This window comes from Staurois parvus, unplaced genomic scaffold (genome assembly GCF_062004578.1).
Source record: "Staurois parvus isolate SC_StPar_1 unplaced genomic scaffold, SC_StPar_1.0 ptg002864l, whole genome shotgun sequence".
Taxonomy (NCBI): Eukaryota; Metazoa; Chordata; class Amphibia; order Anura; family Ranidae; genus Staurois; species Staurois parvus.
This window is the reverse complement of record NW_028320660.1, coordinates 858,338-879,857: the sequence shown is the minus strand read 5'-3', so window position 1 is coordinate 879,857 and position 21,520 is coordinate 858,338. Positions and strand designations below refer to the sequence as shown.

The 21,520-nt window shown below is 41.6% G+C and overlaps 1 protein-coding gene across 4 annotated transcripts in view; it reads right to left on the bottom strand.

Moving 5' to 3' along the window:
- LOC149429014 (tropomodulin-3-like) overlaps positions 1-21,520 on the bottom strand; it is a 100,163-nt gene that overhangs the window by 47,090 nt on the left and 31,553 nt on the right. For 3 of the 4 annotated variants that reach the window (XM_089666827.1, XM_089666829.1, XM_089666828.1), the window contains exons 2-3: positions 11,639-11,832; positions 1,598-1,754 (exon numbers count right to left, since the gene is read on the bottom strand). In XM_089666827.1, the coding sequence (XP_089522953.1) occupies positions 1,598-1,754; positions 11,639-11,764 (283 nt within the window). In that variant the 5' untranslated portion in view covers positions 11,765-11,832. Of the gene's footprint in view, positions 1-1,597; positions 1,755-11,638; positions 11,833-21,520 lie in introns of those variants that run through there. The other variant, XM_089666830.1, reaches the window with a different exon arrangement.

Sequence of the window (21,520 nt, the reverse complement as noted above, 5' to 3'; positions counted from 1 at the left end):
GGGGGTCGTCTTATAAGCGGGGTATAAAATGTGAACCCTGAGTTTGTTTGGGTCAAGCTGGCTGGATGTGTGGTGATACTGTACATACAGTACACCATGCTGAGCCAAGCTGGCTCACAACAAATGTCCCTATGACAGATTAATCTGTCAGCCCACTGGATGTGTGGTATATACAGTATACTGAGTATATACCACTGTGGTATATACAGTATACTGAGCCAAGCTGTTTCAAAACATACCGGTACGTCCCTACTGTAATCAGCCCGCTGGATGCATGTATGTACGGTAGCTGCGGCTACATATAGTATACACTGGGCCAATCACGGCGAGTGATGTATTCTACTAATGAATACAAAGCCTGCTTGGACTGGCTGAGTCAGAGAGGTGGGCTGATGATGTCACAACCTCAGCCAATCATTAGTAGAATACATCGCTCGCCTCAATTGGCCCAGTGTATACTGTATGTAGCCGCAGCTACCGTACATACACGCATCCAGCGGTCTGATTACCGTAGGGACGTACCGGTACGTTTTGAAACAGCTTGGCTCAGTATACTGTATATACCACAGTGGTATATACTCAGTATACTGTATATACCACACATCCAGTGGGCTGACAGATTAATCTGTCATAGGGACATTTGTTTTGAGCCAGCTTGGCTCAGCACGGTATACTGTATGTACATTACCGCACATCCAGCGGGCTGTATATATACTGTATACTGTATGTAGCCGAAGCTACCGTATTACCGCACATCCAGCGGTAACCATCCGATTTGGAATTTGATCCATATGACTGTCTTACAAATGTATCACAAGATGTCATTCATGAACTTATGATGTCAGAGGATGAACATGAGGATTTTAAGTACCGGTAAGTCATAACCATTTCAATTAAAAAATCTGATGTTTTTAAATGGTGTTGCCTCGGAAGGGGGGTAGTCTTATATGGAGAGTATACCCCGAAACCTATGTTTTAACTGGAAAATTAGTCGTCTTATACACCCAGTCGCCTTATACGCCGGAAAATACGGTACATATGTAGACCATGTACTATGTGCATGTGTGTCTTTATTCACGTGAAAGTGAGCAGGTTCCTCTCCTTGCACCTGCTGTCACATTTAAAAATTGTCACGGCTGTGCAGTCATTCATTCATTCACAGCAATCAAGTCCCATCTTCCACCATGGCAAACTGCTTGTAGTACTCAATGAACTGTGAAGGAATCGATGAGCGCCTTTGTAGTTCATTCAGAAGCTCTGCGGCTTTCAAACTGACGGCCCATACTGAGGTACAGGCAGAAAGCATAGCATTTGTCTGCAGGAGCCTGACATTGCACATGTGATCCACTGATCGCAGCTGCAATGCTTTGCAGGCTCCTTGGGGAAAAAAATAATAAATGCACAATTTTTTTTCTGCAAAAAATACATGCATTTATTATTTTTCTCCCCAAAGGTGATCTCATCCTTTAACTTATTAAACTAACTTTTCTGGACACATTTTCCTGAGACACACAATTCTGTCAGTTGTCTTTAGAAACTCTGTAGGTGGATAATGAGATCAAACATATCTAAAATGTATTTTTTGGGATTATTCTACCTTTTTTTTCTCCTGTAAATGGCACATAGTCCTCCCGGTCCTTCTGTGCAAGTGCCTCCTTTTCCAAATATTCCAAAAGACCTTCCCTATCAAAAGGACCTGTGGCATGCTTCACCGTCTGGTCTTTCTGACGAAATCCTGCTGGTAGCAGTGCATTCTGTTATAAAAAAAAACATTAGTTGGCAATATTCATGACATACAGATACTTCCAATTGAATCCCAAAAGCACTTTACACAAGGATAGGTTAAAACATTTCTCAACAACCTCCACTTTTTAGCACACTACTTACTCCTAATAACACAGATGGAAATTAATGAACACATTTCATTGTGTCATTTTTAGAGATCTTACATTAAGAAGTTAATATGACTTCAGAGACGTAATGATATGTGGGTGAGAAAGTCATTGGCAGGGCAGATGAGATGCTATTCTTATCAATGACAGGGAGCAGAGAATCTGGTAAAGCATGGAGGATCTTTCCACACATACATAATTTGTTTTTTACCTGTGTGCCAAGGGGGGCCTTTCTCTACAAATGGAACTTTGTATACTTTGGAGGGCATAATTCTGAAGACTGAGTAGGCCTCTCTAGCTTAGCAAGAAGGGAGGCAATTCTACATTCTGATGGTATTTCAAGGGCAGTTGCCCTATAAAAGTGAATAAGAGGAGGAAGGAGCCCATGAATGGAAATAGTAGGAGGCCCTGTAATCTGAAATGCCACATGAGGCAGAAGGAATCACCACTGTACCCCTAAAGGTAGAATTTCAAGTTTAATATGACTTTAAAATAGTTCATATTTCCCCTACATAATGCAGCCACTGTGTGCATTGTAATATACGGTGGTAGATTTGCTACACACAGTAAGCGATGCTGTGTTCTGGAACTAGTATGGACAAATTCCTGCTTGCAGTTCGAGCTAAACAGAGTCGAGCTGAAAGCTTCTTTACCATTCAGGAGAAACATAGATGAATGATGACAGAAAAAAAAGGCCAAATAGTCCACTGAGTCTGCCCCATTGTTTTTCTTTATATATGTTTTTGGTGAATGTTTTTTATAGAACTTTTTTTGTCTGAGTATTGATCTACAGTATGTTTGGCCCGCGTGTTTGAATAAACTTAATGTTGCCTGACTCACTACCTCTGCTAGAAGTCTATTCCAAGCATCAAGGATTACCTTTTTCAGTAAAATAATACTTTCTAAGAATAGTTTTGAACTTCCCTTCTACTTGTTTGATGTCATGTCCCTGTGTTCTTGATCTTGGCATCATACTGAAAATACAGCTTCCACTGACTGGCCAAGGTGGAAAGAGGAGTAGATGATGTCACAATTTCAACCCAGCCAATCAGATGAAGCCTTCTATTCAATGATAAAAGTACAAGGCTTCTCCTGAATAGCGGAGAAGCATTCAATCCAACTTTAGTTCCGGCAGCAGATGGGGAGTCGCTCATACTGCTACTGGAACAGTGTTGAATCCTCCATCTGACTAATGCTACTACAGTACATTACACCATGGCTGCAGAATTAATCAAAATAGTTAGTTTGTACCAGCTAAGCCAAAACAAACTATTTAAAGGTCTAAAAAACATGGAATTTTACTTTAAAGTAAACCTGTCCTGATGAGATATGATATGAGCACAAAACTAAACAATCTATTCAATTTGTACCTAATCATGCAGGCTCTTTCATTACATCAGTTATTAAAAGACTCAAAGGAGATTGCACATTCGGATTGTAGAGTGTGAGTAGTTTAAAAGGGAAACATACAAGTAAATTAGATATTTCTACAAGGTGAAATTCCTATAAAGGGAGGATATACATTTGCAGTTACAGGACTTGCTGAAAACAGCTTATCAAAATGAAGGTCTTGCATGTTCCTACAGCGTAAGAAATGAAGGCGTTACAACACCAGTATATCCTGATAATCTGGGAAACCGAAAACTACAGTAACACATTATTATAGATGAAAAAACTTTGTCCATGCTTTTACTGCAAACAATAAATGGTGGCTTCAAACAGCAAGACTTCATGTTCTTTCTTGCCTGAAGCGCCGGAGACCTAAGAACAAACCCTGGGGAGGGACCGTAATCTACAGGAAATGCAAAACTCAAGACAAACAGAAACTGTTTGGCACACAGGAGCTCTGAAGACAGGAGTTCAGAGAAGTAGAGAAGACAGGCCTAATCTTCAGGTGTGCTGGGCTGAAGGGATTGAAGGATTAATTAGATTGCTTTCTAAATTCAGATATAAATGTAGGCTTCTGTTATAACAATCAGTAAAATGTTAAACCATAATGTCACAGGAAACAATCATTACTGTTTCACTAAAATGTGCAAGTCCCCATAAACCCTGCTTACTCTGGAACTGACTCATTTCAGACTGTACCTTGCAGCTGTCTCTATCAACTCTTACATCAAGAAAAAATGTGCCCGTTCTAGATTGGGTAAGGGTAGGAGATTACTAACAATGGTAAAGAACTGTTAAGACAGATAATATGTACAAGAAAGGAGTGCAGATTGTATGATAGTAGGCAGTATGTGTAGGAGTGGATAGTGACGGGAGTGACAGCTGGTAACGTGAGAAGTGTGAAGGGTACGGGAGCTGGCACTATGTGCAGGAGAGAAGTGTGAAGGGGATAGTAGCTGGCACTATGTACAGGAGAGAAGTGTGAAGGGGATAGTAGCTGGCACTATGTACAGGAGAGAAGTGTGAAGGGGATAGTAGCTGGCACTATGTACAGGAGAGAAGTGTGAAGGGGATAGTAGCTGGCACTATGTACAGGAGAGAAGTGTGAAGGGTACAGTAGCTGGCACTATGTACAGGAGAGAAGTGTGAAGGGTACGGGAGCTGGCACTATGTGCAGGAGAGAAGTGTGAAGGGTACAGTAGCTGGCACTATGTGCAGGAGAGAAGTGTGAAGGGTACAGTAGCTGGCACTATGTGCAGGAGAGAAGTGTGAAGGGTACAGTAGCTGGCACTATGTGCAGGAGAGAAGTATGAAGGGGATAGTAGCTGGCACTATGTACAGGAGAGAAGTGTGAAGGGGATAGTAGCTGGCACTATGTACAGGAGAGAAGTGTGAAGGGGATAGTAGCTGGCACTATGTACAGGAGAGAAGTGTGAAGGGGATAGTAGCTGGCACTATGTACAGGAGAGAAGTGTGAAGGGTACAGTAGCTGGCACTATGTACAGGAGAGAAGTGTGAAGGGTACGGGAGCTGGCACTATGTGCAGGAGAGAAGTGTGAAGGGTACAGTAGCTGGCACTATGTGCAGGAGAGAAGTATGAAGGGGATAGTAGCTGCACTATGTACAGGAGAGAAGTGTGAAGGGGATAGTAGCTGGCACTATGTACAGGAGAGAAGTGTGAAGGGTACGGGAGCTGGCACTATGTGCAGGAGAGAAGTGTGAAGGGTACAGTAGCTGGCACTATGTGCAGGAGAGAAGTGTGAAGGGTACAGTAGCTGGCACTATGTGCAGGAGAGAAGTGTGAAGGGTACAGTAGCTGGCACTATGTGCAGGAGAGAAGTATGAAGGGGATAGTAGCTGGCACTATGTACAGGAGAGAAGTGTGAAGGGTACAGTAGCTGGCACTATGTGCAGGAGAGAAGTATGAAGGGGATAGTAGCTGGCACTATGTACAGGAGAGAAGTGTGAAGGGGATAGTAGCTGGCACTATGTACAGGAGAGAAGTGTGAAGGGGATAGTAGCTGGCACTATGTACAGGAGAGAAGTGTGAAGGGTACGGGAGCTGGCACTATGTGCAGGAGAGAAGTGTGAAGGGTACGGGAGCTGGCACTATGTACAGGAGAGAAGTGTGAAGGGTACAGTAGCTGGCACTATGTACAGGAGAGAAGTGTGAAGGGTACAGTAGCTGGCACTATGTACAGGAGAGAAGTGTGAAGGGTACAGTAGCTGGCACTATGTACAGGAGAGAAGTGTGAACGGTACAGTAGCTGGCACTATGTGCAGGAGAGAAGTGTGAAGGGGATAGTAGCTGGCACTATGTACAGGAGAGAAGTGTGAAGGGGATAGTAGCTGGCACTATGTGCAGGAGAGAAGTGTGGAGAGTATTACAGTAGGCAGTAAGTGCAAGAGAGGAGAGTTGGGGATAGAACAGTATTTAGTATTTACAGAAGTGGAGTGCAGGGGTATGACAGCGGGCAGTATGGGTGACAGCACAAGGGGCAGTATATACACAAAAGTAATTCAAAGGGTATGGCAGTGGGTAGTATGCACGGAAGAAGAGGGTGTAAAAGCGAGTAGTATGTGTAGGAGAGAAGTGCAGAGTGTATGACAGTGGGCAGTTTGTACAATGGAGGGCATGACAGCAGGCAGTATATGCATGACAGGAATGCAGAGATGCGATAGTGGGCAGCACAGTGGCTAAATGGTTAGCACTTCTGCCTGGCAGTACTAGAGTCACTGGTTCGAATCCCAGCCAAAGCTCCACCTGCCTGGAGTTTGCATGTTCTCCATGTGCCTGCGTGGGTTTCCTCCAGGTACTCCGGTTTCCTCCCACACTCCAAGGACATTCTAGAAGGTTCATTGGATCCTGTCTAAATTGCCCCTAGTATGTGTATGTATGAATGTGAGTTAGGGACCTTAGATTGTACGCCCCTTGAGGGTTAGGGACTGATGTGAATGTACAATATATATGTAAAGCGCTGCGTAAATTGACGTCGCTATATAAGTACCTAAATAAATAAATAAAATATATGCAAGAGAGTAGTACGGAGGGTATGAGAGGAGGACAGGGATATGTAGGGTATGAAAATGGACTGTATATGCAGGAAAGAAGTGACCCATCAGTTTTGTCCCCAAGCATCCCCCTCAGTGTGGCTTGTTGTGACTCCTCTGTGTGGCTTTTGCGTGAAACCTCTGTACAAAAGGTGGCAATAACTCCAACCCTTAACCAGCCTATACAGTAAGGTGCACATGGAAGGGCAACACATGTCACAAACAAACAAAAGATTTCCAGGCACACTTACCAGCCAGCCTGCAAAACATCCAAACTGACCCTGCCTAACAATCGTTAAAACAGAGAGTTTTGTTTGCACACATTTGCAAATGTATGCGCAAGTGTGCTGGGAAAACTTTTGTTTGTGGCATCTGTTGCCCTTCCAAGGGCACCTTAATGCAATGGCTAGTTATAGGTTGGGATGGTTGCCACTTTTTGTACAGTTGGTTGAATTGGGTGTGGGGATACACTGGATGCCTTCAGCTGCGATCATGCTCTATCTGGGCGTCACGGTCATCCCTGTGCCTTTAAGGAGGGGTTCGCACCCTCTAGGCACACTTGCAATTATTCAGCCCATTTCTATATGTGCTCCTACTAAGAAGTTCGGACTGCAGTATACAAAAGAGCCTTGACATGGGCACTGCAGCGTATTCATGTATTTGAAAAAGTGTGCAAACAAAACCCCAATTTAATGATTGTTAGACAGGGTCAATTCGGTTGTTTTGCAGGCTGGCTAGTGTGCCCGGAAATATTTTGTTGTGGCAGTGGCAAGTCAGCTCTGTGTTTGCACTGTTCGGTGACTCTTGACTGTAACAGCCGAACCTACTTTGATATATTTATCCTTGAGTTAATATAGCTCATGGAAAAGCCCATGCAGACATTGAGTGTGTACCCTGCAGGTAGCAGTCCGGGGTCTGAGGACGTTAAAAACTTTGAGGGAACAGTGGCCACAGAAGTGAGTGTGCAGGGATGCTTGGAGGTGGTGGAGGAACTTGGGAAGAAGGTGTTAGCGAGGTTCTGGCAGCAGCTCCCTGAAAGGATTTGTGATTGTCACCATTGAGCTGGGTGCAGATTCAATGGAGGTTGGGGTTCCATCCCTTGCTGGGGAGGGGGGTTAATGTGCTGTGTCCTACTGGAATGTTTCACCTGGGGACCAGAAACCGAGCAGAGTGTTACATGCGTCTGTTTAGTTTCCCCATTGGTAAAGCAGAAGTAGGACATTTTCCTTATATTGAGGATTTAAAATGAGCTGATTTAAAATGTTTTGCTGCACTTGGTTTGAACCAGTTGATGTCAGCCAGTGAAGTAGGATAAATGGAAGTAGCCAGAGAATTAGACATGTCCCAGCTACGCTGCTCTTCAAGGAAACAATTCCTTGCATTTCATTGTCGAACACAAACATAAAATTCACTACAGTGGAGGCACACCAAAAAAGTTTCGTTAATGCACACCTAAAAAAGTTTAGTTAGATGAACTTCCAGAAAGCAAGTGAATTTACAGGGAGTTTACAACTTAGCCACTAGGCCCCATCTTTTTGTAGCCCACGGCCAGGGGTCTCATGACTCTTGAGCCTCATCTACATGTAGACAATAGGGCAAGGGATAGGTGTACTAATTTCAACTGAAAGGTTGCCAACATTTTATATATTCTGTGGTGCAAGTGTCTACCCCCCAAAAAAAACTATTTAAAAAGCAAAATAAACACCCGTTCCAAGTCCAGTGTAAACGTTTCTCTGCTTACATTACATTTGTCTGTAGTCTGGACAGCAGTGTACAGAGCAACTTATTCTCAAACCAGAAAAGAGGACAAGGGAAGATTTGGATTCTGCAGTGCACAATTGGTTGTCTGAAATTATGTGGAACTGAGGTGTGTGAGGGGCTTAACTACTTTAACTATTGGAGTAGATGCCTTGTTCCCAGCCATGCTGCTCTCCATACTCTCCTGTGCAAACTGCAGACTGACTAACCAAAGAAAGCAATGTTTACAGTAGCATGGCCCTGTGGTGACACCTTTAAACACATCAGGAAGGAACAGGCAAAGGTAATATGTTATCTAAAAAGTTATTTGGTGTCCCTAGGTACAGGCTAGAAGCAAATGTGTTTTAAAAGTAGTTACCCTTACAGAAGAATTCCAAGTATGGATCTTCATGCATAGTTACATTGGTTCAGCTTAGACCTGTACCATTCCTGGCGAATACCCCTGGAAGCTGGAAATCAGTGTAATAGACACCGCTACTCCAGTGATCTCCACTTGCTTTCAGGTACCATGCCAAACAGATGCCTTCTAAATGAATGCAAAGTGTGTCCTGACTAGGCGATGTAGAGAGGTGGAGCTGGGAGGTGGCATCATGTTCTTCACCTTGCCCAATCAGAGAACACTTTGCATGCATTCAGAAAATGCAAAGCATTCATGACACCCCTTTCGAGGGGCCGACCTCCTGTGTTCAGTACACAAAATTACAACTGCTGAATTTGGGACCTGGAAGAGAGTGGAGATCACTGAAGTAGCAGTTTCTATAGTATGGTGTATAGTACAGTATATACATAGTTACCTTGGTCTAAGCTGGGTAGTCCATACCTGGATTTATTATTTGATATTCCATTTAGACAGAAAAGGAAAATATTCGATAACAAACATCATATATCAAAATATGATTCGTTTAAAAACATTCCCAGCCAGCAATAGGAAACAAAATCTTTAGAATCGTGCATCTGCATGCAGCACTAATGATTCTCATGTCTCTTCTTCTCAGTAACACAATTGACTTTTTATTGTTAAAGTGGAACTTCACTCTCAATCAACATGGTCTATTTGTAATCCCTATGTTGCTAGCATTAATAAATAGATAGGAAAGTATATCAGATTTACTAAGTTTTAAACCTTTTTTTTTTTTTTACATTTCTTCAGTTACTTCCCGATTTCCTGCCTAGGCAAGTCTTCAGGAGGGGAAGAGGATTCTCAGCTCAGCCAACCCCTAAGCTAAGGGCAGATGTATTCCAGGAAGTAAATGCTACATTAATCATTTGCCCTTACTCAAGATGACCACAGCCAGAAATGCTAGGGGGTATTTTTCAAAATAATTTCTCAGCAAAATAAAGCATGGAGACATGGATGGATGGGGGAGTTTGCTTTGAATATTAACAATTAATTAAATAGCATTTTTGGTTTGTGGTGCTTAGATGTAGTGCAGTTCCACTTTAAGAATTTCACTAACATTTTAGTTTTGCTAATGATCTGCCTTGATTAGTAACTCAGTGCTTAAAAATAGATTTAATTCTTATCTGTGTACCACGCCTTCCTTTCTTGACAGCCCTTTCCTAACACAGTGGTTGGGTCATTACCACTCAAACATTAAAACCGGAAGGAACATTTGTATTTACGCTTTAATTTGCCTACAAAATGAGTACGTCTTAAAAACAAAATTAAAATAAACATGACTATTTTAACACTATACTTCATACTATCTCAGTGCTATCCCACTATCATATCAGCAAGAAAGGTACTTAGCAACTTTTTCTATTGTCTTAAATAAAACAATAAGGCTTACATATAATTTCACAAGATTTTGGCCTCTTTCACAAGGATATCTGGGGAAGAGTGGTAAAGACATGGTCTTACTGCCGTCCACCTAAATTGTAACATACAGCCAGAGTGGGCTGTTAACATGCCACAGCAGTGATGCTTTGTGTCATAGCAAATTTAATGTGCCATGCCGAGTTGACAGGTGGTGGCGCCTATAAAACTTGGCCATTCTAGTCAATTGGCCGGTGCTGCAACCCAAACGCATGGGTTGCGGCGCATTAGTGCCATTTGTTAAAAATTCTTTATTTAGGTAAAGAGAAGGTAGAATTCACTGTTACATTCAGTGTAATGAAGTAGCGCTGGTATTACAGGCATACATTATAAATCAGTGCCCAAAAATTATAATCAAATGTATTTCCTATGCAGTAGACAAGTGTGTTTTTTATACTTAAAAACTCCTACTCAAATCATATAGATTGTTGTGACATTCTAAATTTTGTTACCTGCTTTCTTTTGTTCTCCATTTTTTAAAAGGGAGAAACGTACTATGGTAGGTAAAGCTGTAAGTGAAGAGGGGGGTTAATGGGCAAACCGGGTATAGGGAACAAGAAGAGGGGTAAGGAAGATTATAATTGGGGAGAGAAAAGGATGGAAAAAAAAAAAAAGAGAGGAAGATTCCCTTTTTTTTTTTGTGTCATTTCATTAGACGTCAGGCTCGCATGGCTCAAGGAGTCTGGCGGCTGTTATGGACTGTTATGAGTAAGAAGTCAAAGATCACCGGGCACCGTGTCAACTTCTCAAAACTTAAACCTCTAACTGACCTAGTACCGTTTAGCAATCGCGTACGTAGCACAGCAATCATGGGTTGAAATCAGGTGGTGAGAAGGCAACACATCCCTTCCTCACCACCTGTCAAACACACTCAGATCAACCCTGCGGTTCAGTCATGGTTTTACCACCCCCAATCCCTACCCCTTTAGTAGCTGAGACAGCAACCAAAGGTGTACACATGCCGCAGCAGGAATTAAACCCCTTGTTGCTTAAGGTGGGTGCTACCGCCTGCCAATCACATTTCCAGTAAATGGGGCCACTCTTCAAGAGCCCTGCAACTGAATGCCTCTGTTGGGTCCAAGGGGTGTGACACAGCAACACAATGCTGCCTGATTTAATCCCTTGTTTGCGGTACTGCACAAGGTTGCAGGGAACTTGCAGAGGGCCGGTAAATTCACTTGAATTAGTCATGCTTGGCAGGTGCTACACCCACCAACCATGACAGAGCATATAACTTCTGCTGTGGCTGCGACATGTGTACACCCACGGCCACTGCAGCTAAAAAAGGATTCGGTGGGGTGGTAAAAACACATCTTAACTATGGGGTTTTGCCACGCCCCAAACTGTGGCATGGCAGTTCAAATTGAAAAAAAAAAAAAAAAAAAAGGGGGCATTCACCAGGGTGGCAGGATCACCTTCTAAACACCCGACAGTGGCTGCTTAGCTGTACTCTGAAAAGCAATCCACCATTGGCTAGTGTAAACCTAATGGCTGCACACCGATTATGTCCCTTCTGCTATACCAGTACTCGTGGCCTTTTTCAGTTTAAAAAGAAGCATGTGTCAAAACCATTAGCAGCCAATCAGAATGCATTTTTAACTAACTTGACTACAAAAACTAAAACCTGATGGGCTACTGCACTTTGCACATCATCGTGAGCCAATGTAAGATGAGACAATCCCTGGTAAGCAGCTTGATCAGAAATCTAAAAACAACTCCTATCTGCTCTTACCTCTGGATCAAGTTCTTCCAGGACATTTTCAAGTTGTTTTAGATCAGCTTCAGAGAGATTCCCGAGCAGCTCATCATCATCCATGTCCCTGTACTTTTCAAAGTCTTTCCGAAATGCTGTGGTCATGGCTTCAGCTAAGCGTCTCCAACACCTGACTGCAAGTTTATCACCGTCTTGTTAATGAAGCGATCGCTCTACAGAAAGAAGACAATAACATCTGTTTAGGTCATAACAAAACAAAATTGTAAAACTGACGGTAATCTAAATGTTGGCTTGCTGAAAACGGAGCACTTACAGTGGGGATCGAAAGTTTGGGCACCCCAGCTAAAAATTTGTATTAATGTGCATAAAGAAGCCAAGGAAAGATGGAAAAATCTCCAAAAGGCATCAAATTACAGATTAGACATTCTTATAATATGTCAACAAAAGTTAGATTTTATTTCCATCATTTACACTTTCAAAATAACAGAAAACAAAAAAATGGCGTCTGTGCAAAAGTTTGGGCACCCTGCAGAATTTATAGCATGCACAGCCCCCTTTGCAAAGCTGAGACCTGCCAGTGTCATGGATTGTTCTCAATCATCGTCTGGGAAGACCAGGTGATGTCAAGCTCAAATGTTTTAAATGCCCAGACTCATCTGACCTTGCCCCAACAATCAGCACCATGGGTTCTTCTAAGCAGTTGTCTAGAAAACTGAAACTGAAAATAGTTGACGCTCACAAAGCTGGAGTAGGCTATAAGAAGATAGCAAAGCGTTTTCAGATGTCAATATCCTCTGTTCAGAATGTAATTAAGAAATGGCAGTCATCAGGAACAGTGGAAGTTAAAGCAACATCTGGAAGACCAAGAAAAATATCAGACAGAACAGCTCGCAGGAGTGTGAGAAAAACAATTCAAAACCCACGTTTGACTGCACGATCCCTCCAGAAAGATCTGGCAGACACTGGAGTTGTGGTACACTATTCCACTATAAAGAGATACTTGTACAAATATGGTCTTCATGGAAGAGTCATCAGAAGAAAACCTCTTCTACGTCCTCACTACAAAAATCATCATTTGAACTTTGCAAATGAACATATAGACAAGCCTGATGCATTTTGGAAACAAGTTCCGTGGACCGATGAGGTTAAAATTGAACTTTTTGGCTGGAATGAGCAAAGGTACGTTTGGAGAAGAAGGGGCACAGAATTTAATGAAAAGAACCTCTGTCCAACTATTAAGCATGGGGTTGGATCAATCATGCTTTGGGGTTGTGTTGCAGCCAGTGGCACAGGGAACATCTCACGAGTAGAAGGAAAATGGATTCAATAAAATTTCAGCAAATTTTGGATGGTAACTTGATGCCATCTATGAAAAACCTGAAGTTAAAGAGAGGATGGCTTCTACAAATGGATAATGATCCTAAACACACCTCGAAATCCACGGGGGATTACATCAAGAGGCGTAAACTGAAGGTTTTGCCATGGCCTTCACAATCTCCTGACCTCAACATCATTGAAAATCTATGGATAGACCTTAAAAGAGCAGTGCGTGACAGACAGCCCAGGAATCTCAAAGAACTGGAAGACTTTTGTAAGGAAGAATGGGCAAAGATACCTCAAACAAGAATTGAAAGACTCTTGGCTGGCTACAAAAAGCGTTTGCAAGCTGTGATACTTGCCAAAGGGGGCAGTACAAGATATTAACTCTGCAGGGTGCCCAAACTTTTACAGATGCCATTTTTTTGTTTTCTGTTATTTTGAAAGTGTAAATGATGGAAATAAAATCTAACTTTTGTTGACATATTTATAAGAATGTCTAATCTGTAATTTGATGCCTTTTGGAGATTTTTCCATCTTTCCTTGGCTTCTTTATGCACATTAATACAAATTTTTAGCTGGGGTGCCCAAACTTTCGATCCCCACTGTATGTTCTGTGATTTTTTTTTTCCTTTTTTCAACAGTTTTTCTACAGCATATATGATGAAGTGGTTTTCCGCTAGGAAACACATTGTGGAGGGGATTTTATCTGCGGCAGCTCAAAATAATAATGTTTTAGGCTCCATGCTACAGTTTTGCCATCCTAATATAGGCAGCAAGCTCATATTTATTAATTAGGCTGCATAAACTGGTGTATTTGTTTTGTGCTGCAGATTTTACCTGAGCTGCTAGCACACTTGAGATCCAGACCGCTGCTCAACACAGAGCACATCAGTTCAGGTCTCCAGCTGCCTGACACTCAGGGAAGTGAGAGGTGTGCTGAGCAGTAGTCCAGATCTCCAGCATGCTGCCAGCACACAGAATTTGAATAAAAACTGCAGCACCCAAATATTAAAAAAAAAAAAAAAAAAAAAAAACCACAACATCCTTTACTATTATTGAAACCTGACTACATCGCAAGAAAAACCAAGGTTCAAGTGGGTTCAAACTGCTATTTGGGATTGGCCAAGCAGACATATTAATGCAGTGGAGGATGGAAGGGTGAAAGCAGCTAGATAATTCTACAGGAAACATCTATAATTAACAGAAAAAAATCCAAACAGGCCAATTCTTTGGTTCTTTGAGAATTGGGTGACAGCCATCCTTTATTTTTTGGGTACTTTAGATCTATTGAATGTATTTTGCAATTCATCAATAAAAAAAGAGATCCATCTGTAATCTGTGCACAGATATTTAGCATTTTAAACAATGCTTTGCATTCATTATTCACTTTCTGTAAAATCACTTTTAAAACGGGCTTAAAGCCATTAGCAGCAATGAAAGCTACTAAAGTGCATGCATTATTTCTGATCTTTAACAAGCTGATATATTGGACAATGGTAAAGATTTTGTAGACTGCACATGCAACTGAACTAAAAAATGTCTCTGTAAAGACTATCCACAGTATGTTCATATGGAGCTACAATAACAATCAGACCTACCTTTTCCACACCCTTTTAGATCAGTAACTACTTGCAGGTCACCAGCTGCTGTGTAACCACAAATCCTAATTCTTGCCATATCCCTGGTTAACCTTCTATATATTCTTTGGATATTGTAGTATGATAAATCTACTGGTTGCCAAACCCTTGGTTACACCAACACCAGTGCAAAGGGACAAACTACCTCTCATTATGTATGTCCCGTGTGTGGATGGCTGCTACATTAGTTAGAACCCTGCTCGTTAGAGCTTACAATCTAGGAGGAAGGGTTGAGTGATACAAAAGGTAATAGCTAGTGGTGGGGGGGGGGGGGAATGAGCTGATGGAGGAAATAAATGGCAGTTTACTAGGTAGAAGCAAGATAGACTTCTTTAAAGAGAAAAGTTTTCAGGGATGTTCTTTCACTTTCGGTGATAATGGTAAACATGACAAAGCGGGTGAATCTCCCTAAAGGGGGCACAGACAGAAACAAAAACCTGACAGGTGTTCTAATCCCTCTCCACTTCATCCACAACAAAAAATGCCTTTATTATACTTTAAAATTTGCTAGTCCCTAATATAAAGTCCAGCTAAATCTACTAGTTCATCTAAAAGTCCGCCATAGACGTTCAACTCTCGGCCAGTTTAGAGTGGGCGAGCCGAGATTCGAACCACATATAGGCAGGCTGAAAATACCCAAGTTGACCGGTCAACTTGGAAACAACCAGCCTGCTGGATCTTATATGTGATAATTGCTAGGGGCTGTTATAGCTGCTAGCATTAATCACTGTGTTCTCCTGGCAGGGACAAAATTCCCACACCCAGAGAACAGAATGGCTCCACAGGAGGGATTCCCCTTTCAACACTGACTGTGTTGGTGGGGGAATCAAGTAAATTTCTTCGAATGGGGAGATTTGCTCCACCTATGGCCAGCCTAACACTACCTTTTGTAGACAGTGCTGCTGTTCAGAGGGTGTCTCTGTTGCTCCTCTGTCCAGAGTGGAGAAGCCATAAGACAGGAAGTGTCTTACATTCCCTCCTAGATTGTAAGCTCCAAGGATCAGGCCCTCCTAACCCTCTTGTATTGAACTGTATTGTTGCTGTATTGTCTCCCGTTATATTGTAAAGCGCTGAGCAAACTGTTGGCGCTATATAAATCCTGTATAATAATAATAATCGACCGGATCATCAGCTGAAAATAAATGAAGACCAAAAAAAAGTAAATGCAGCTAAGGATTGACAAACTGCAATATATAAAGTTTTTGGGTTTGATACACTTTAAATTGCCTATAGATGGATCTTTTTCAAAAGAAAAAAAAAAACCACAACAGATTGTCCATCCATACATTAGAGGCTGATGAAGGAATCCTCTCTGCTGTGCTATTGTGGTCCGACAGTGGGACAGCTCCAAGAGCTGATCGAACAAAAACACACCAACAGTTCCATTTGAGAGGAGTCAATCGTTAGACCGACTCCTCTCCAACAGGAACCACCATAGGTGGATCAAAATTCAGTGGGTCCCTGCTGAACTGGTCAAATTTCGATCCATCAATAGCCAGCTTTAATAAAATGTTCTCACTAGTGCTGGTTTTGTATTGTGGCAAAATGAAAAAGGAAATCTGATTTGGAGGCATTTAAAGTCATCAATATTTAGATTATTTCCATATTTCCTATAATAAAATTAAAACCTAAGAGTTCATTTAATTCATTTGTTCAGAGTTTGTAATTTTCCTTGAAGGAACGCAGAAAAATGAAGGCTAAGAAGCTTGATAAATAACTTGTGATAAATGTAAACCTTTAGCTTCCGAAAGATGAGGGGAGAGGGAGTTTTTCCGGTCTGCTGTAACACTGGAAACATTAAACAGTCATCAGCACAGTATCAGGCGAGGAAACTCCTTCCTGTAACTAATAACAGAGTACACTGGAGCCAAGGACTGGGCTGTATAAACAACCTTGCTATTATATTGTGCTGAGATATCAGTAGCTCTCTTTCTTTTCTCTACTTCATAGTAAGTTTTGCATCTTATGTCTACAGAAACCTCTGTATTGTCACTACGTTTACAGCATCTATATTTATTTCAGGTACTTATATAGCGCTGTCAATTTACGCAGCGCATTACATATATATTGTACATTCACATCAGTCCCTAACCCTCAAGGGGTGTACAATCTAAGTTCCCTAACTCACATTCATACATACACATACTAGGGCCAATTTAGACAGGAGCGAATTAACCTACCAGCATGTCTTTGGAATGTGGGAGGAAACCGGAGTACCCGGAGGAAACCCACACAGGCACAGGGAGAATATGCAAACTCCATGCAGGAGGCGCCATGGTTGGAAATCAAACCCATGTCCCATTTACTGCAAGGCAGACATGCTAACCACTATATGTCCTACAAGTCAACAAATGCACAGAAAATATTTGTGCTGTCTACGAGTTATTCTAGACGTTATTGTTGTTGCATCTCATTTAATTCATATACCAGTGAAAGTTTTCTTTTTTTCAAGGATTCCCATGAAAAACATTCATAGAAATACATCTACAAAACAAAGAATGATCAGCCACTTCTTCATATTGATGAAATGCATCTCTATCATGAGAAAACAAGATATGACAAGCAATGTACTCTCCTGAACAGTGGAGAGCCTAGCTGGGGGCAGACAAAACATCATGAACATGGACAATAGGACCATTGAATTACGTAGGCAGATGGTAAACATGGTCTCTGGGAAAGAAGCCTGTCTGCACTTGCTGAGGTGTTTGAGCATGTCGGAGCCTTCCCTTCTGGTAGCAGTGTAAAATCAAAGCCTACACTAGACACATAAAGACAGCAAAATAGGTCTTGAAGGTGCTAGACAGTGTAAAATAGAGTTGGCTCAAAGCGCTAGACTTTCTAACATAAGTCACATTCCTACAAGGGAAAAGATACTATCCACATGGTGTAGGCTCATTCACCAAGAACGTTTTCATCCACCAAATGAATACACTTTCTCATACGCCAATCGGCCATAACATTATGACCACTAACAGGTAAAGTTAATACCAATGTTTATCTCATTACAATGACATCTGAAAGTCATTGAGATATATTAGGTAGCAAGTAAACCTGTTGTGCATTAGGCTGATGTGTTGAAAGCAGAAACAAATGGTAATTGCAGTTTGCGGTGTTCGGTGTTGTCTAGCTGCAGACCAGTCAAGAGTGCCCATGCTGACCCGTGTCCACAGCCAAACGCATCTACAATGGGCATGTGAACATCAGAACTGGACCACGGAGCAATGAAAGGTGGTCTGGTCTGATGAATCACATTTTCCTTTACATCATGAGGATGGGCGGGTGCGTGTGCGATGCTTACCTGGGGAATAGATTGCAGCAGGATGCATCATAGGAAGAAGGCAAGCTGGAAGAGGCAGTGTGATGCTTTGGGCAATGTTTTTCTGGGAAACCTTGGGTCCTGCCATTCATTTGGATGTTAGTGGACACCAGTGCTTTTTTTTCTGGCGGAATGCGCTGGACTACTGTTTCAGCACCTCCGCCAGAGGCAGTGTGGGCGGCACTGGGAGCAAAACCTGCTGCCGCGGTGAAATGATCATATGGTGGAGCGGGTGGGCAGATGAAGTAGGCAGGAAGGCAGACATGTGATAAGGCTCAGCTCCAGCCACTCCTGACAGAGCAAAAGGCGGAATCATCTGCACTCCACTCCGCCTCTCCCTGCAGACCAGAAGCTCGTTTTGGTGCCATTGTGTGTAGGAGAGGTGTGGAGTGGATCGACTGTGGGGGAGACAACTTATTAATTGACAATGCTGCGGTTTGGGAATTTGCTGTGCCTGTCCCTTTGCTGGATTGGGTTATTGGTTTGCTGGATGATGGGCCTGACTCTTTACAGGACTGGGCTGCCTGCTGGATTGAGCTATTTGCTGGATATAGGGGATGCCTCTTGGCTGGATACAGGATCTGACTCGGCGTGGCCTCGGGGAGGGAAGGTGAGTTCCTGCACCATTTCTCTGAGAAAAAAAGCCCTGCTTGACACGTACCACCTATCTATACATTGTTGCTGACCAAGTACATCCCTTCATGGAAACGGCATTCCCTGTGGCCTCCTTCAGCAGGATAATGCATCCTGCTACACTGTAAAAATAGTTCAAGAAAGATTTCAGGAACACGACAATGAGTCTGAGGTATTGGTTTGGCCTCCAAATTCTCCAGATCTCAATCCATTTGAGCATCTGTGGGATGTGCTGGAAAAACAAGTCCAATCCATGGAGGCCCTCCTGGCAACTTTCAGGACTTAAAGGATCTGCTACTGGCAGCTTGGTGCCAGATAGAACAGCACACCTGCAGAGGTTCAGTGGTGTCCATGCCTTGACAGGTCAGGGCTGTTGTGGTGCCAAAAGCGGCTATTTTGGCAGCAAAAGGAGGACCTACTCAATATTAGTTGGCTGGTCAAAGTTATGGCTGATCAATGTATTATCTGCACATCAACACACTTTGTTTCCAACAAGAAAGCAATAATCTGTAAATCATTGTGCCAGTTTAGCTCGGACACTTTCATACACTGGGCTATAGACTGTTTAGTGATACCTAAATCTGAAGTTTAACTGATTTCAATACGTGGCTGCTTGCCCTATTTTAATCCAAACATGTCATAATAATAAACAAACAGTTAAAAGGTATGTGAAAAATGACAACGGGTCCCAGTAGTACAGAGATTCCAGAGAGCACAAGTCAGGTCTCTTAGGCCCATCATTCTAATAGGTAATGCAAACCCAATCATTATAAATTAATAGGATTCAACAAGTTAAAAGTGATTTAGCAATTTGTTTTCAATCTCTTTACATCTGCAGCTTTCATTAACATTATACCTGGTGATCCTGCCACAAGGGTCCTTATTCAGACACTTCCTGTTAAAGGGTGAAAACTATCTCCCAATTGTGCTCTTGCATTGTTACTCTATTACACACTCCCAGTAGAGAATAAAAGTAGCCATGATGAAACACAGGCATGTTCTGATGTTGGAGACCATTCATGTGAAATAACATGCAGTGTACAAGCACTTAGGATAGGTTCACACCTATGCAAGTTGTGTTTGAGCAGCTTCTGCATTGCGTTTTTGCAGAGTTTAGCTGGGTTTTATTTGTATTTTTTTTATTTTCCTTGTTGCTTGGCAAATTTAAAATGCGAAGCGCATCAAAAACGCAATACATGCTTTTCTGCAGCGTTTCCATTGAAGTCTATAGAAACAAAAACGCAACTTTTTGTGTTCAAAAAAGTCCCTGACCCTTTCCAAAAAACACACCAGGTGAAAACGCACAGGTGTGAACATGTCCCATAGGATATCATGTTAAATGGACTGTACTTTGTTTCTGCAGAAACTCCTAGGTGTGAAGCTAGGGTTAGACAGGAAGAGGCTGCATCAGTGCTGCAGGTAATTAAGGGTACGGAGATGCTGCTGATCACCTCAGTTTAATAAAACATAGTGACCATTTTAAATATGTTAAAAATGTCAACTGATTATTTTACATAGTGCTTTAAACAAAATTTCAAAAGTAATATGTTTTTACTGATGTCTGTGCTGCTGTTAGGCAGATTCACACTATTTGTCCTGTTTACTGTTAGTGAAAGTAAAAGAAAATCCCAAATTTTGGGAATAGGAACATCCAATGACACTAGTTCTGGTGACAACCAGGGATTTCCTCACTTTCGATGGACTTTCTCGCTCTCTTCTTGTTTTGGCTATGGGACAGGAAGTGAAGAGAAATCTCTCCAATTGGACCTAAATGCAAAAAATAAACTTTACAAAGGCTAACCACCCTTACTCTATTTAAATTGAAAAAAAATAAGTTTGCCGGTACTTGTCTGTCAATTCACCAGATTTATTTATATATATATATATATATATATATATATATATATATATATTTTTTTTTTTTTTTTTTTAATGTTGTATTTAAATATATCATATATATTTAAATAAAACAAAAAATAAAACAAATATATATATATATATATATAAATCCGGTGAATTGACAAGTACCAGTTTGCCCTTTAGTTCTACTTTAACCTTTAGAAAAGTGAACACCACTGCAGACTTTTGAATTTCCAATTACTGGGATTAAGAAACATTCTATGGTATTTTGTGAGCTGCCAAATGCTATGAATGCTCTAATGCTGGCTGTAACCTGTGAGACCTTTCACAAGTACAGTACAAAATATCCAAATATTTTCTCCTTCTGCAATCTCTGAGCAAGCAAACTGAGTGTCGAAAGCTCTTCTTGTTATTCAGAAACACCCAGCTCTTCCATAGAAAATGGTCACACTGTTGAAATGATGAAAGATTTCACTTGCCCGGTTAATTTTCTTAGCAATATAATGATTGTGTCATCAGTGAGGACAATGCTTTTAAAGGAATCCGTAAATTACACAAAGGTTACCTTTGTGCAAAAGAAATACTATGTATGTGAGAATTCCTACACCTATACAAAACTTGAGATCATGGGGTTGATATGCAAAAAGGTAAAAAAGCTCTTCACTTTGCAAAATGAAATTGTACTTTTCAAGGGTTTTTCTTCTTTAGCTTAGAGAATGAGGTGAAACTCTGCTGACTTCCATCATCCAACCATGTACAAGCAAAGACACTTTTTTTTCCTTGCATTTGATTGGGTATTCTTTGCAAAGTGAATTTTCACCAAATTCATTAAGCTCAGGGAAAATGCCCTTGCAAAGTGAACAGCCTATTTTCCTTTAGTAAATCAATCTCTGTGAGTCAGCAAAGTCTGATAGGCTAAATCATCCCTTGTTTCTCATAAGGCTTTTGAATCCTCCTGAAATGAGGTCATATAATAATCAGAATAAGGAGAGGAATCTCAGTCATCACACACTATGTAAGTCCAGCATGTAATAGGTGATGACAGCCTCAGTCTGAGTGCCGATTCACAAATATGCGGATTGGATGCGGTTTGACCCCACATTCCATTCTGCATGATATGTGAAATAACATTGC